Genomic DNA, 18000 nt, shown 5'->3' on the forward strand with positions numbered 1-18000 from the left:
TACCTGATATGGGTGGGTTAATTGAAAGTTGGGACAAAATCCCCCAAACCTGCATGTTAGTAATTTATTGAACTTTTTTTTTTTTAAATAGAAGATATTTACATGTTGGGTTGCCTCCCAAGAGCGCTAAGTTTTATGTCTTCAGCCAGACAAAATGTAAATCTCCCTTTTTTTTTTCAACCATTATCTAAGAATGGTTTTGGACAAGTCCGATGAAGAACAGTCGGCTGATGACGATCTATGCTCATAAGGGGAACAGAACTAAGAGGCGCATGCTTGACCCCTTCCTCGGAATGGGCAAGGTAAGCTTCTAAAGGGTCCTCATTATAAGTTTGTAAGGAAGTCTCCTGAACCAGACTTTCAATCATGTCAACTTCATTGATTTCTTTGTCGTCTGGTGGTTGTTTACTTATGTTGAAGACATTAAGCTCGACTTTCATGTTGCCAAAAGATAACTTCAGCATCCCATTTCGACAGTTGATCACAGCATTTGCTGTGGCTAAGAAAGGTCTACCTAAAATTATAGGTGCGTGACTGTCTGGATGTATTGCAGGTTCAGTCTCAAGAATAACGAAGTCCACAGGATAGTAAAACTCATTTACTTTCACTATTACATCCTCTACAATCCCCTTGGGGTACTTCACTGTCCTATCTGCTAAGAAAAGGGTAATATTTGTAGGCTTTAATTCCCCCAAACCTAATTTTTGGTACACATAGTAGGGAAGTAGGTTTACACTGGCTCCTAAATCTAATAGAGCTCTTTAGATGATCGTCTCTCCTATTTTTATTTCAATAGTTGGGCAACCAGGGTCTTTGAATTTCGGGACAATCTGTTGTTGAATGAGAGATGAGGCTTGTGCAGCCATAACAGCTTGCCTAGGAATACTTGTTTTTCTTTTGACCGTGGTGAGGTCTTTCAAGAATTTTGTATAGGAGGGAATTTGTCTTATGGCATCGAGAAAAGGTATATTTATTTGAACAGTTTTAAAGACTTCCATGATTTCATCAAAATTAGATTGTTTCTTGGAGTCCTGAAGTCTACTGGGAAAAGGAACCTTGGGTTTGTATGTTTCTATGGGTTCTTCCCTTTCTTCCGGTTTGTCCTGTTCTTGACCCCTCTTCTGAATAGGGTTCTTATCGGATTCAGTTTTATTTTCTTTTTCATTTTCAGAAAGTTGGACTTTATTGTCCACTTGCTTGCCAGACCTTAAAGTGGTAATTGACTGGACTTCATAGGTCGGATTTCCATTAGAATTGATTTGATACTGACCTATCTGACCTTGATTTTGTTGTCTACTAGGGTTAGGCACTGGTTGACTAGGTAGTTCACCTTTCTTCCTATCCCCTAGAGAGTTAGCTATTTGGCTCAGACTAACCTCAAGTTTTGCAATTGCTTGCGCATGGAATTGGTTAGTCTGGGCTTGGGCTGTGTTGGTCTGTTGTTGTTGCTTGATAAAATTTTGTTGTTGTTTCATCATATTAGCCATCATGGTTTCTAATTGTGAAGGTTGCTGTGGGATAGGGGTATTATAAGGCGGTACAGATGGAACCAAAGGTTGGTTCATTTGTGGTGGACCTATCCTGGGAAAGTTGTTCTGAAAATCTGGTGGACCACCTTGATGCTGAATAGGTTCATTTTGCTTGTATGAGAAATTTGGATGGAACCTATTATCAGGGTGGTAAACTGGGCTGAACGAGTTGGGAGTGGGCTTCTTAAAGGCACTATATGAATTTAGAGCATTTGCTTGCTCGGCCTTTATGTTAGGCAGACTAGGGCAGCACTCCACTAGATGCTCAGGACTGTTACACAAAACACACAAACTATATGACTCGTGATCCACTTTCATGACGGGATTTGACTCTTTGTATGAACTCGAACTAGTGGAAACAGTGAAAGCATCAAACTTTTTACTCAAGTTGTTCATTCCAGCCACCAGATTGGACATGACATTTTTGAGTTCTGGATCTGCTTTCATTTCATAATTACCTGGTTTTCTAGACCCAAACTCATCTCTAATTACTTCCTCACCATAGCTACTCCAATTTTGGGCATTTTCAGCTAAGTCAACAAGAAATTCATAGGCTTGATCCGGGGTTTGGTTCATGAACCTACCCTTGTGCATGGACTCAATCATGTTTCTATGTGCTGGAGGTAGTCCTTTATAAAAGAAGTGGACCAGATCAGCCTTATCAAGCCCATGGTGTGGGCATTTGACCAACAAGTCATGGAATCTTTCCCAAAGTTGGGAAAATTCCTCCTCAGATTTTCCTCTAAAAGTTCTTATGGCATCCTTAATTTTTTCAGTTTTTACCATGGGATAGAACTTAGCCATGAACTTTCTAGATAGTTGTTCCCATGATGTGATGGAATTTGAAGCAAGGGAATATAGCCATGCAGCAGCACGATCCTCTAAAGTCATGGGAAACAATCTTAATTTAATACCCTCTTCATCTAAGTTTTGATTTCTAAACGTTTGATAGATTGTCAAAAATTTGTTCAGATGAATGTAGGGTTGTTCACTCTCGAACCCATGAAACTTGGGTAACATGTTTATTGTTGCAGCCCGAATCTCGAATTGGGCTGCATTATTAATCGGTAATACTATGCAGGTAGGGGGACTAGCGGATGCGGGTGCAAACAATTCATTCAGGGTTCTAATATGTTCACCCATTGTAGAGATCGACGGTTGGTTTACAGTTCGCAGGTTGTGATGAAAAGTTCTGTCAATCTCAGGATCAAATGGGGTTAACTTATCCCTTAATGACCTTCTACCATGCATACATTTTCCACAACTTAATTAGACTCAATTTTTTAAACGAAATCCTAAAAGATAAGAAGAAGGGCTAGACCAAGATGACCACAATCAACACCACACAACAATTTGACCCTATTAGTCTTAGAGCTAAGTGAGGTTTAGTAGCTTCTTAAATCTAGTTGCACAGAGATGTATCAGGTTAAAAAGTTCCTGAAATTCTCTCCTAGATTAGACAGCTCCTAATCTCCCTTTCAGATTAAGCTTGAGCTTACCAGTTAAGCAATCCAGTAATCAGTAACCAGGAAAGTCCCGGGGTGTGTGGTGGTGCCAGAAGGGATACACCGATACCACAATACCTGTAACAGTTCTCACTGTTGTAAAACTTTTCTAGACATCACCAATTACTAAATTCTCACTGGAGTGGCTTTCAGCCGCTTCTTTCTAAGAGCCTAATTGAGCTCGAAAACCCTAAGGCCAACGTCTAATTTGATTTTAATTTAATTTGGCTTAGGATAAGTATGCAAGGTGGTGATTTTTGGGCTAAGGACAGGTAATGACTTCCCGACCTTATCTTTTTAATGGGTTTTGCCCTTAATTACTTTATGCAAATGCTTAATACTAAATGCAGCAAATAATCAATATTTTTTTTTTAAAGTTTATGCAATGTCATTAGGTTGTACTGATTAAATGAGCAAGCAATTTTTTTATTTTTCTTATTTTTTTAAATTTTATGTTGTTTTTCTTTAATTTTAATTTTTTTTTTAATTTTTTTTATAGCAATAACTTGAATGTAAACTAAACACAATCCTTATGCGTCAGTCAATCTCCGAATGCCCGTTGAATAAGCTCTGGAGATTACTCCGTGAGGAGTCCCAATAGAGGTATGATCACCTCGGGGGATTGCACCCTATCAATTATTAGCAAAAATAATATATATATATATATATATTTTTTTTTGAAATTTTTTTTTTAATTAATTTTTTTTAACTTTTTTTTTAAATTTAAATTTCAAATTTCGAATCACAGAATTCAAATTTTGAATTTGAATTTTTGAATTTTTGAATTTTGGAAATTTTTTTCATTTTTTTTACTTTTTTTAGAAAACTTTAAATTTCGAATTTCAATATTTCAGAATAACTAATAAAAAAAACTTATAATAACTAATAATAACTACGAAATTGCTAACTAAAAAAAAAAAGAAAAATGAATAAAAATCAAAACTTACTACCGGAGTGCGTTCACTCCGGGTATCCAAAATCCGATTTGATCTTCGTGATCGTTCTTGCTTCTCGATTTGCCTCCCCGACAACGGCGCCAAAATTTTGTTAGTCCGATTCCTGTCTACCTAAAAATATGCTGGACAGATCGTTGTTAGAACCGACGAACAAAAGTTAAATTTAAATTTACTCTTACCTGCTCTACTCGAAGAATAGTGGTTGTAAGAGGTCGATCCACAGGAAGGCGATTGAAGTTGCATAAAAATAAAAACGTTCACTCGGATTCAAAATTGATTTTTGAATGATCAAAGGAAAAACATTACGTTGGGGATGTTGATGGATTCTCTTGTCTACCGGAGAATATTTTTTTTTTATTGAAATTAACTAAAAGACAGGTATTTAAATTCAAAAAGCATTTATTTAATTAATCAAAGAAGAGTTTTGGCATAAATTAAAATGGATAAAATAAGAGGATTGAAGCGAACACAAATTGCATGAAGAAAGATTTAATTGTATTGCATAACAAAGAAGAAAAATTACAGAATTTGGAGAACAAAAATTAAAAATAATAGAAATTAAAAATTTTAGCATAAATAGATCTCTCTATTAAACTAAAACTAAAAATCCCAAGACAACATGCTCTCAAAATAAAACTCTTACTAAAAACATTACTCTCAATCAAAATAAAAATAAATAAATAAGAACAACATGATACCCAAAACAGAACGATTAAACACCAATTAAAAATATAACATTTAAAAGAAAAACAACTAAAACAAATAATAAAAAAAACAAAAGAAATGTAATGCTCTGTTTTCAAATCTGAAAACAGAGCACTCAACTTCTTCCTCTCGCTTGACTTCTCCCCCCCTCCTCTGTTCTTTGGAGCCGATCCCCAACCGAGCACACCCCTCTTCTCTTCCTCCTCCTTTTATAGCCGCGGACGGACGCCTGATGCGGAAGGGAGATGGCAGACGCGGGGAGGAGTCGATCACGGACGCAATCCGGGCTGTTGGCACGCGATCTTCAAATGGAGAAGGAAGATGGCAGATGCCACGGGATGCCGTGGGCTGGGATCACGGGAAGGAGCTGGAATCGCCGGTGATTGCGGGGGATTTGGAGACGGGCGAGCTGGGAGGAGGGGCTGATCCGAGGGTGCACAGAAGAAGGAGGCACGGATGGAGGGATCGGCTGGGATTTTTCTTGCTGGGAGAGACGTGGATTCGGGCGATGGAAGGAGCTGGAGCCTGGCACGGTGGCTGGCATGATGCGGATGGAAGGTGGGGACGCATGCGGCTTGGATCACGGGAGAGGGGTTTCCTTCTTTGGGTGGGCGTTCAAGGCATGGGAATCACTGGGGTGCTGCTGTGATCGCGGTTGAGGGGCTGGAGTTTCCTTCACGGACGCGGGATCGACGGGATCACGGACTGAATCATGGGAGGTATCGCGGTTGAGGGGCTGGAGCGCTGGATCTTGATCACGGGATGAGCTGGGAGCGTGGATTCGGGATGATGGCCGCTGACATGGATGCGGTGGAGACGCGGTGAAGACGCTAGCTTCCTTCCTCGGGCCAAGAGGGGGATGCGAACGGCTGGGATGGGGCTTCGGCTTGATTTGGGAAGGAGCTGGGACTCTTTGAAACGGACGGTTGTTGATCGTGGGATCTGGATTACCGGCTGCTGGAATGGATCGCGGAAGATGACGTGGCTAGGGGCGTTGGGATTGAAGGCTGAAAATGATGGTGATCTGATGGACGGCGCGGATGCTGGCACAATGCGGGGAACGAGCTGATTGGGCTACTTGCACAAATAAAACATTAATTAGTTAATTCTGTTATTAATGATTAGCTAAAATACTAATTAAGATGGTCTGACGATTGCACTTTTGTACTCTCATCAAGCTCCTTGATGATATTCCAAGAGGGGCGCTGGCCCCTCTTGTTTTGCCGCACCAAGGAGGAAAAAGAGGAGGGGCGTATGCCCTTCCTTCTAGGTTAAGGTCACTTATGGTTAGGTCCTAATCTAATTAGGCTTAGACCAAGGGTGAACCAATTTTGGGTTTAATCAATGCTAGGCCTAATCCAATTAGAACTTGAATGAACCATGACTCCATTGAACTCTTCAATCCTAACCCAATTAGAAGTCATCTTGATTCATTAGATTAATAATTAATTGGGACTTAAGAAATCCTAATTCAATTAGGACTTATTTAATTTTAGTCCTAATCCAATTAGGACTCTAATTCGAATCCAAAGTTCTGATCTAGTTAGGACTTCTAGGAATCCTACCTAAGTAGGAATCCAAATTGAATTCAAAATCCTAATCTAATTAGGATTGTAGGAATCCTACTCTAAGTAGGACTAGCAGTCCTAGTCCAAGTAGGATTCCCAGTCCTAATCCAATTAGGACTCCAGGAATCCTACTCCAAGTAGGATTCGTATTTTAAGTCCAATTAATCAATTTCCATTGTTCCTTCTTCAACTGATTATCAATCGAATTGATTACTTGTGATTCCTAATCACGATTCAACCATCGGATCGGTCAATGCCTCTAATGTGTGTGACCCCATAGGTTCTATTCTGTCTGGTAGTGAGATATACTGTGATCTCTATCACAATATCATTGAAAACTCCTTTTTATGGGTTGGAACGATTCCAACTCTACTCATCAGGGTTTATCGACCATCGAGATATTTCCTGTGAGTCTCACCATCCACCAGTGACACCTAGCAGCATGTAGTGGCTACCCAGCAAAATGGAATGATGAATCTCTAGGTGCAGTTATCGTGTGATACAGTCTCTCTATCGTGGATCCCTACAGGACGGAGGTCATGGATGACTCGTCAAACCCCATCGTCTGTCATATGTCTAGATTTATTCGACTTAAGTTCGAGAGTGGAAAACTCTTTCTCCACTATGCAATCTGCCCCGGCCGAGGTCTTGTAAACTCAGTCTAATAAATCACATTAGATCTCTCCTTATTTATCAAGGTCGATAGATTCCTTGTAGGCGCATGCCCTACTCCTACAGTGAACCTACTGTAGCCAATCTACACTACATAGATCCATATGGCTAGAGACCATGTATGTGTGCAGTCAAACTACAATAACCTCACTGTGAGTAGCCGAAGCACCGCAGGTCAAAGGACCAGTCACACCACTGCAACATCAAGCAAGTCATTGACGAGTGGATAGACATCCAAGTGACTTCTTGTCTTGGTCACGCTCAGTACCCTTGTTCTCTAACAAACACCTGCACTATCACTTCAGTGTTCCTACACTATGGACTCGAGTCTCGTCCATCCGTAAGGAAAGCGATGTGTGCACTGATCTCATCGGATCAATCATCGTCCTCATGATGATCCATCGATCAGCAGCATTCAGAAATTAATCACCAATGATACATGGCTCAAATTCTTAACTCATAAGAATATGCATCATTTTCTTATTAATTCCTTGGACGATTCATAGGCACATAAACAATATGAATGAAAAATATACCTTTTATTATTCAATGATAATAAAGTCAAGTACAAAATTATGTCCCAGAATTAATAATATGTCGGCCATATTGGCTTCTAGAGCATATATCTAACAATCTTCCACTTGCACTAAAGTCAATCAGCCATATATCTCAGCCCCATCTTCTCAAGGTGGGCTTCAGTCTTCTGCTGACTCAGCTGCTTAGTGAACGGGTCCGCCACGTTATCCGCGGAGTCTACTCTTTGCACCTCAACATATTTCTTCTCAACGTAGTCGCGTATGAGGTGATAGCGCCGTTCTATGTGCTTTAACTTCTGATGAGACCTGGTTCCTTTGCAAGAGCTATGGCACCATTATTATCGCAGTGGAGTGTTATGGCATCTAATGACATTACATCCAACTCTGCAATGAATTTCTTGAACTAGAAGCCTTCCTTAGCAGCTTCAGAGGCGGCGATGTATTCAGCTTCCATAGTAGAATCAGCAATGATCGGTTGTTTAGAACTCTTCCAATTCACCGTACCACCATTGCACAAGAACACATATCCAGACGTAGACTTTCTATCATCGACATCTGTCATGAAGTCTGAATCCATGTATCCTTCTACCTTTAATTTTGATGTTCCTCCAAAGACTAAGAACAAATCTTTAGTTCTTCTCAAGTACTTAAGAATGTTCTTCACAGCAGTCCAGTGCTCCTCGTCTGGATTTGACTGATATCTGCTAGTGACACTCACTGCAAGTGCTATATCAGGTCGTGTACACAGCATAGCATACATGAGGCTTCCTATTGCTGAAGCATATGGAATCTTGCTCATGCATTGAATCTCTTCAGATGTGTTGGGGCACATGTTCTTTGAGAGATAAATTTCATGCCTAAGAGGTAAGAGACCCCTTTTAGAGTTTTCCATGCTGAACCTCTTCAGCACCTCCTCTATGTACATTTTTTGTGATAGGCCAAGCATCCTCTTAGATCTATCTCTATAGACCTTAATCCCCAAAATATAGGATGCTTCCCCAAGATCTTTCATGGAGAACTCTTTTGACAACCAGACCTTGATCGAGGTTAGCATGGGAATATCATCCCCAATCAGGAGGTCATCCACGTACAGTACGAGAAAAACGACAGCACTCCCACGAACCTTTTTATAAACAAATGGTTCTTCTTCATTTTTGATGAAATCAAACATTTTGATTGCATCATTGAAACGAGTGTTCCAACTCCGAGATGCTTGCTTTAGTCCATAAATGGACCTTTGCAGCTTGCAGACTTTGTGATCTGCATCACTGGAAGTGAATCCCAAAGGTTGCTCCATATAGATATCTTCATCAAGATATCCATTCAGAAAAGCAGTTTTCACATCCATTTGCCAAATTTCATAATCATGGAATGCTGCAATGGCAAGCAGTGTACGGATGGATTTCGCACTGACTATACCCTTTCGCCACCAACCTTGCCTTATAGGTCTCTACCTTTCCATCCGAACCTATCTTCCTTTTGTACATCCATTTACATCCAATAGGTACAATACCTTCTAGTGGATTCACTAAGGTCCATACTTGGTTGGAATGCATGGAGTCTATCTCTGACTTCATGGCTTCTATCCATTTCTCGGAATCGATATCTGATATCGCTTCGTCGTAGATTTTGGGATTCTGTATTTGTTCCCTATCTTCCATGAGAAATATTTCCTCAGTATCCTCTTCAAGCATACCTAAGTATCTATCAGAAGGATGGGAGACCCTACTTGATCTGCGAGGTGGAGGAGGGACAACGTGTACTGACTCTGTATGAATGGATTCTATAGAATCCATGACTCTTTGCAGGCTTTGTTTCTTCCAAGTAGACTTTCTCTTGGAACCAAAAGTCAGCTTAGCAGCAAGGACAGTGCCCCTTGAACCTTTCAAGGCTTTCTCAGCAGTTATCAACATATTTAGTAGTTCAGTCTTAGTGCATTCAATCTTATTCATGTGGTAGTTTACTATAAACTGTCCAAATGAATCAGGAAGTGACTGTAGGATCAGATCTACTTGCAATTCCTTGTGCATGTTCATTCCGAGCTTCTCAAGCTTCTCTAGGTCGTGGATCATGGTCAGACCATGATCATGGATAGACTGCCCCTCGCGCATCTTTGCTTTGAAGAGCCTCTTGGACACTTCAAAATGAGCTGTGTGACTCTGTTCACCGTACAACTCTTGTAGGTGTGCCAACATCTCCCTAGCAGTCTTCATGTTCTCATGCTGGCATTGGAGTTCGTTGGACATGGATGCCATGATGTAGCACTTGACTCTAACGTCATCATCCGTCCACTTCTGATGCGTCTCACACTGATCATCAGTAGGACGTGCTGGTAGTCTAGGGATATCTCTTTCGAGTATGTAGCCTAGTTTCTCACAATTCAGAACAATTTTGAGGTTTCTAAGCCAGTCCTTGTAATTGGTTACGGTCAGTCGGTTGGTCTCAAGAATACGGGTCAAAGGATTTGAAGCTGACATTGTGATCTGCAGAGAGTAAAGATTCTAGTTAGACTTTGTACTTGATCTTAATTTGTTCTAAGATCTTTTAGAACAAATATACCTTCCACTATTTTCTCGAATCCCTTACACTCCTCTGGTAGGAAAACAAAAATCCTTCGCGACTAGGATTTCTAGTGGGTACTGCGGTCCCACCGATTTACATGGCACCTCACCTAACAGTTATTGGTGACATATAAATGGATGAGTGTACAAATCTTGTACAATGCTTCTCAAGCATGTTGCAGTGCTACTTGGTCTCTAAGCCATGAAGACCTCACCTAATAGTTATTGGTCCCATTTCTTAGTTAAATCAGACCCACCATATAACCGTAGAAATAAAGTCGTCATTGGATTCTCACCTAACTGTTATTGGTGCCCAACCACAACTTTACCCTACAACATCTCATGTCTATAGAGAAGTCAAGCCCTCCGATGCAAGTTGCCCACTATGTCCAGCCAAGACAAATCAACATCAGAAAGACCTTAGCAGCTCTACTACGGTGGAAGACCTATTGACTTAATATTGGTTAATCATGTCTTAGTGTTTGCAACCTTGAGCTCTTCATAAGAGGTAATCGAACAATTGACCAGGTAAGCAGGTGGGAGGCTCCCCTTACTCAGAGAGTAAGGTCCTAATTTAGTAACCACCTTTCACGCTTTCCTAGACACCAATTAGATCAATTAATCTAGTATAACTCGCTCATGTTGGTTCACTCTCGACTGATTGAGGAGGTTTTAGTTTAGGTCTCATTGGGATTGCTCCATTAGTTTGCATCACATGTATACCTATCTACCCTACTCTCATTCGCATCACATGCAAACGGCACATTGCAGGCAGTTATAATCGCAGCAATAAATAAAAGCTAAACTTTAAATAGGTGATGATCATGAATTCTAATTAGGTCATATTACAAGTACATGCACGTTAATCGATCAGTTGGTCTTCAACTCTTGATTCGATCTCTGATCAACTCTTGATCCAATCGCCATCAACCGCTCAAATCGCCGTTCATCTCATGTACTATCTTCAACTGATCGTTGATGTACATCACATCACAGAAATACAATCAGATATATAATAATAAATTGCATCCCTTTTAGGAGGCACGCAGGCCTCTCAAAGTATCAAATAAGATGCATGCAAGCATCTGAAAAATTACATGACATTGCAGATCACATTGCAGATCTTTATATTTGATACCAAAAGAGTTTGAATCCTACGATCATCACCGCATGCAGCAATTATAATTTTCAGATCTGAAATCTAATTGATTATCTTATGACATGGGTTGCTGATCATGCTAGGCATGATTCTAAACTTTATAATCCCATTAACAATGCAATTAGAATCATTAATTTATCACATAAAAATCAGCATGCAAAAATCAGCAACCCTGAAAACTCTACATGCAGAAAATTTTCAGCATGCATAACCTTTTAAATTTCAGATCTAATATACCTTTTAATAATTAATCCTTATCTTAATCTACGAAGCTTAGGCTCTGATACCACTGTTGGAGCCCGCCCATGCCGCAGAAAATTTAAAAAAAATTCAGATGGCAGCGGAAGTGGCATGTGCGGGATCGACGTTCATCACATGAACGTTTTTCAAAAACCGTTCGTAGATAGATAAGGATCAAAAACTTTTTTTAAAAAAAATATAAAGATAAGATCTTCACCTTGTGCGGGTAGATGATCACCGTAAACTGAAGTTTGTGGTCTAGGATGAAGGTTCGCTTGAAGCCGCACACGTGTCCGGCCTCTACGGGTATCTATACGAATCAGAGGACCAATCCAAACGCTCCAATCTCTCTGGGGTGCTAGCTCCCTTGCAGAGATATGTTTTGATGGCTAATCTTCTCTCTTTCTTTCAACTCTTGAATGTGCTTGGGAGGAGGAAGAAGAAGGAGGGATCTTGAAGAAGAACCAAAACCTGACTGCAGCCCTTTTGTTTTCCTTGCATTGGACGAAGGAAGCAAGGAGGGAGGAGGCCGCCAATTACCTTTTCTTTTCTTCCTTGCTTGGGGCTGAAGACCAAAGGGAGGAAGGGGGCCACGGCATAAGGGAGAAGAGGGCTTCAATTGCATGCCCTAGGTGCCGCCCCATACCCTTTATAAAGCAAGTGGAGCTCCTAACTTTTAGGAGCTCCTTGATGATATTCCAAGAGGGGCGCCAGCCCCTCTTGTTTTGCCGCACCAAGGAGGAAAAGGAGGAGGGGCGTACGCCCCTCCTTCTAGGTTAACCTAATCCTCCTCTAAGGAGGATTAGGAAGGTCACTTATGGTTAGGTCCTAATCTAATTAGGCTTAGACCAAGGATGAACCAATTTTGGATTTAATCAATGCTAGTCCTAATCCAATTAGAACTTGAATGAACCATGACTCAATTGAACTCTTCAATCCTAACCCAATTAGGAGTAATCTTGATTCGTTAGATTAATAATTAATTGGAACTTAAGAAATTCTAATCCAATTAGGACTTATTTAATTTTATTCCTATTCCAATTAGGACTCTAATTCGAATCCGAAGTCCTAATCTAATTAGGATTTCTAGGAACCCTACTCTAAGTAGGAATCCAAATTGAATTCAAAATCCTAATCTAATTAGGATTGTAGAAATCCTACTCTAAGTAGGACTCGCAGTCCTAGTCCAAGTAGGATTTCCAGTCCTAATCCAATTAGGACTCCAGGAATCCTACTCCAAGTAGGATTCGTGTTTTAAGTCCAATTAATCAATTCCCATTGTTCCTTCTTCAACTGATTATCAATCGAATTGATTACTTGTGATTCGTAATCATGATTCAACTATCGGATCGGTCAATGCCTCTAATGTGTGTGAGCCCATAGGCTCTATTCTGTCTGGTAGTGAGATATACTGTGATCTCTATCACAATATTATTGAAAACTTCTTTCAATGGGTTGGAATGATTCCAACTCTACTCATCAGGGTTTATCGACCATCGAGATATTCCCTGTGAGTCTCACCATCCACCAGTGACACCTAGCAGCATGTAGTGGCTACCCAGCAGAATGGAATGATGAACCTCTGGGTGCAGTTATCGTGTGATACAGTCCCTCTATCGTGGATCCCTACAGGACGGAGATCATGGATGACTTGTCAAACCCCATTCGTCTGTCATATGTCTAGATTTATTCGACTTAAGTTCGAGAGTGGAAAACTCTTTCTTCACTATGCAATCTGCCCCGGCAAGATCTTGCGAACTCAGTCTAATAAATTACATAGGATCTCTCCTTATCTATCAAGGTCGACAGATTCCTTGTAGGCGCATGCCCTACTCCTACAGTGAATCTATTGCAGCCAATCTGCACTGCATGGACCCATATGGCTAGAGACCATGTATGTGTGCAGTCAAACTACAATAACCTCACTGTGAGTAGCCGAAGCACCGCAGGTCAAAGGACCAGTCACACCACTGCAACATCAAGCAAGTCACTGACGAGTGGATAGACATCCAAGCGACTTCTTGTCTTGGTCATGCTCAGTACCCTTGTTCTCTAACAAGCACCTGCTCTATCACTTCAGTGTCTCTACACTGTGGACTCGAGTCTCGTCCATCCGTAAGGAAAGCGAAGTGTGCACTGATCTCATCGGATCAATCACCGTCCTCATGATGATCCGTCGATCAGGAGCATTCAGAAATTAATCACCAATGATACATGGCTCAAATTCTTAACTCATAAGAATATGCATCATCTTCTTATTAATTCCTTGGACGATTCATAGACACATAAACAATATGAATGAAAAAGATGCCTTTAATTATTCAATGATAATAAAGTCAAGTACAAAATTATGTCTCAGAATTAATAATGTGTCGGCCATATTGGCTTCTATGGCATATATCTAACACTAAATACATAAATCACTAACCCACTCATGAGCTACAAACTGTGATGCAGAGTACTCCGACCAGAATCTTTTTGCTTAGATAACTTTTCTCCTACATAATCAAACTGATTATTATAAAAAAAAATCAAACAGTAGACTAGTAATTTAGATTGCCTACCAGCATCCATCAGGTGTCCATCACTAAGGTCTCTAAATCACTTCTATCACTTACCTGGACCGACTAATGAAAGAAGAATCAGACCAGATTAAAACAATAGAATAAAGTCCGGGCTAATACAACAAGTATGATTTAAGATCTCTTTTTACTAACGAGTTTTGGGGAGAAAAGAAAAGAAAGGAAAACTTTAATGAGGATGGAAAAGAAAAGAAAGGAATAGAATAGACTTTCCTCTCCTCTTGTTTGGGAGTTTTAGGAGAAAAAAGAAATTACTTTCGTTCCTCTTGTTTGGAAGTTTGGAGAGAAAAGAAAAGAAAGCATATCTTTTTAACATTTTTACTAAAATATCCTTATTATAAAGGGGCATGTTTATGAGTAGAGGTGTAAATGGATCGGGTCGGACCGGGTCATTAGTGACTCCGACCCAATCTGGATCCTTGCTCGGGTCCTAATTTTAGAAATGTTAAAACAAAAGATGCCCTAGGATATATTTGTCCTTTTAATTTGGTACTTCTTTAATTTAAAGATAAAAAAAGTATTATAAAAAATTTATTAAGTTCCAATTTCTTTCTCTCCAAATTCTTCCACTTATGGGAGGAAAGAATTTGAGATGGGCATCGAGCCGTGCCGGGCCCGGCTCGGCCCAGGCCCACCGGGCTATAGACCAAACGGGCCGTGCTTGGCACAGCCCGCTTAACCTAAAGGCTAGGCTCGGCACGGCCCTAGGCCCGTGGGGTGGCAGGCCATGCCGGGCCCGGCACGGGCCGTGCCTGGCACGGCCCGTCTGTCCAAAAAAAATAGCCGTTATGGGTGGCCCATAACGGCTATTTTTTTTGGCCAATAACAGCTATTTGTGGCTTTTTACGCATGTTGCCCCTCCCAACAGCCATAAAACGGCTAATTTAAGGGGTATTTTGGGAAAAAAATTTGAAGCGGCTGGCCCGCGGGCCGTGCCGTGCTTGGCCCACGAATCGTGCCAGCATAGGCCCTTATGGGCCGTGCCGGGCTCGGCCCGCGGGCCAGAAATTCTTAACCCAGCCCGGCCCCTTTTTATGAGTCGTGCCTAGCACGGCCCATTATTGTAGCCCCGCTTCGTGCCGGGCCGTGCCAGGCCATGGGCGGCCCGGCCCAATGCCTACCTCTAGAAAGAAAGGAGAGAATTGGAGCCCAAAATTTTTCATCCTATTCCCTTCTATTTCATTTTTTTCTTATCCTTTCTCTCCACTAAAAAACTTCCAAACATTCAAATTTTTAAGTTTCTCTATCATTCCATTCCCTCTCCCCAATTCCAAGTGGAGCCTACGGGTAAAGAGGTCCATTGAGGAGGCCAGGGCTCGTAAGGGGAAGAAAACAAAGAAAGAGAGAGAAATACGGAGATTAGAGAGAGAAAGAGAGGATGGGCTTTCTCTCTCCTTCTTCTTTCCACTGAGACCCGAATCGTCAACCTCATGAATAGAGGGAGGAGGACTCAATTGATCAACGTGGTCCCGCGAGGCGGCAGCCAGAGGCGGTGGCGGGTGGCAAAGAACGGCCAGCGACGGCCGGTGGGAACGGCCGTGCTCAACCAAAACAGAGAGAGAAAAAAAGAAGAGGGGCAGCGCCGCTAACTACCTCGGTGGCAGCCAACCCGGCCCAAAGGAGCGGTGACGGATGTGGGGAACCCACTGATGAGGGATGGAGGCGAAGGACTTTAGCCGGCGGTGGCGATTACCGGCGGATCTCGACGAGAAAAGAGGAGACGGCTCTCGAAACAGGGGAGGCAAGCAACCGGGATCTTAAGAGAGACGAAAGGAGGTTTTGGGCAGCGGCAGTCGTCCGGGGTGGCACGCCGGCCACCGGAGAGGAAAGAGGAAGGAGGGAGGAGTGGGGAGTTGAGCGGCGATGGGTTGATCGAGGAGAAGAGGGGTTTAAATAGAAGCCGCGGGAAAGGGGATGAGCCCGGTTGAACGGCGGCAACGGCCGGTCGTTCACCTGTTGCAACAACCGCTCACGGCCGCCGGCCATTAGCACCGGCCCTGGGGGTTTCACGCCGGCCATGCCTCCCCCAGCCGCACCTCAACGGCAGCCGCTCGGGCAGGGGATCGCGATCCCCCCCTGTTCCGATTCCTTCTTTTTTTGTTTGTTCGATGGGAGTGTACAGATTGAAGCAGCATTTTGGCTAGGAAAAAGGCTCCTGAAGAGGTGTATAATGAAAGAAAATCTTGAAAGATACAGGGCTAGCAACAAATGACAATCAGAGGATGAAGGACAATCTTTAGATTTACATTCAAATGATGACGATAGACGCAAGGGAAGGCAGTTCAGAAATGATCAACGCTTGGTCATTTTGGGTATGTTGACCCAGGATGGGGACATGGAGTTGCTCAAGATGAGAAGAAAAAGAAGATAAAATGTAATTATTGCTAGAAAATAGTCAGTGGTTGTATAAACCGGTTCAAACAGCATTTAGCTAGAATTCCTGGGGAAGTTGCATTTAGCAATCATGGAGTGTTGAAGCATTGCTTCTTTGTTGTTCTTGTTCTTCCTTTCCTTGACAGCTGCATGGTGGCAACAACATGGGGATAAATTGTCTTGACGTGCAACGAATTGCCATTCGGATATTGAGCCAGACATGCACGTCCTTTGGTTGTGAGCACCATTGGAGTATATTTGATCAAATTCATTTTTCAATGCATAACCGCTTGGCTTAGAAAAGATTAAACGATTTTGCTTATGTCCATTACAACTTGCGTATTAGAGAGCGGCAATTAAAGAGGAGTACTGATGACTCCATATCTCTTGACATCGGCATGCTAGAGAGCTTACTAGATAATTGGGTTGTTGAGTCTGAGAAGCCGCCTTTGCAAGAAGATGAGATACCAGTTATATTTTTCTTTTACCTTTTGCTGTGTTTATTTTTTTCGCTTGATTATAAACTGAATCAATTTGCTCTCTTGTGAATATAGGAGATTCTTTATAATGGGGTGGAACAAGCAGAGGCATATGAAAATGAGGTGAATGAGAATGAAGGTTCAGATATAGCGTCAGGGAAAGCACATACAGAAATTGCAGCATTAACTGAAATAGTTGAGCCATTAGAGGTTCATCCTGCCACTATGGGTGCTGCAGCTGATGAAGATGATGCTGATCTTGATTTCCTGGATGATGATTTGAGTTATTGCTGGGGGAATATAAGTCACCCCGAAAGCACGTGAATATATCACCGGCACGTGATCAGAGACGCCCGACCTCGGAACGCTTGACCTCGGAGGCACCCGACCTCGGATGTGCCCGACCTCGGGGCGCCCGACCTCAGAACTCTCGACCTGGTGCCCGACTTCGGAGCTCTCGACCTTGGATGTGCCCGACCTCGCCATTCATCCACCGCGATCATATCTTTCTGCAGCCCGATCAGAGACCATGCCCTGCCACCGTCGCCCGCAATTAATGCGCGTGGCCTCTGCAGATCTCCGGCTTACTCCACAATTAATGCATATCTTCGGCTTACTCAACAATCATTGCGCATGGCTCCTGCAGACCTCCGGCTTACTCAACAATTAATGCGCATGGCTCCTGTCATCTACGGACCTCAAGTCCTCCAGACCAACCAGCTCGGCTGCGTCCGGTCAGCTATGACAACTTCCTGGCTCCGGTCTGATCTCCTACGGCAAGGCATTAATGCACATGATCGTGCACTAATTCATGCGACGTGCTCAGTCGTACGGTAACCTTGCACTGTCACATCGCAGGTAACCCAGTACCCCTCTATAAAAGAAGAACTCCTCCATCTTAGAGGGGGGGACGCTGGAACTCTGGACATATATTCTCTCTCCTCTTATACACCTGCCCCCTCTGACTTAGGCATCGGAGGGTCGGCGCCGGAAACCCCAGCCACCGGCTTTTTGCAGGTCCTTCCATGGAGGACGCCATCCGCTGACGCCGCTCGACGACGGACCGCCGCTCGCCGATCCTCGCCGGAGCTGCTCCTTCTCGGCTAACGGCCGCCCCCGGGTCCAAATTCCAGCA

General features: G+C 42.4%; 1 protein-coding gene across 1 annotated transcript; it reads left to right on the forward strand.

Annotated features, from left to right (window-relative positions):
• The first annotated feature begins 16308 nt into the window (after window positions 1-16308).
• On the forward strand, window positions 16309-17189 carry LOC120104208. Its single transcript, XM_039114914.1, has 2 exons — window positions 16309-16856; window positions 16941-17189. The coding sequence occupies exons 1-2, from the start codon at window positions 16785-16787 to the stop codon at window positions 17187-17189; spliced, it is 321 nt and encodes a 106-aa protein (XP_038970842.1). The 5' UTR covers window positions 16309-16784.
• Window positions 17190-18000: the final 811 nt, after the last annotated feature.

Source organism: Phoenix dactylifera, chromosome 1, assembly GCF_009389715.1.
Source record: "Phoenix dactylifera cultivar Barhee BC4 chromosome 1, palm_55x_up_171113_PBpolish2nd_filt_p, whole genome shotgun sequence".
Taxonomy (NCBI): domain Eukaryota; kingdom Viridiplantae; phylum Streptophyta; class Magnoliopsida; order Arecales; family Arecaceae; genus Phoenix; species Phoenix dactylifera.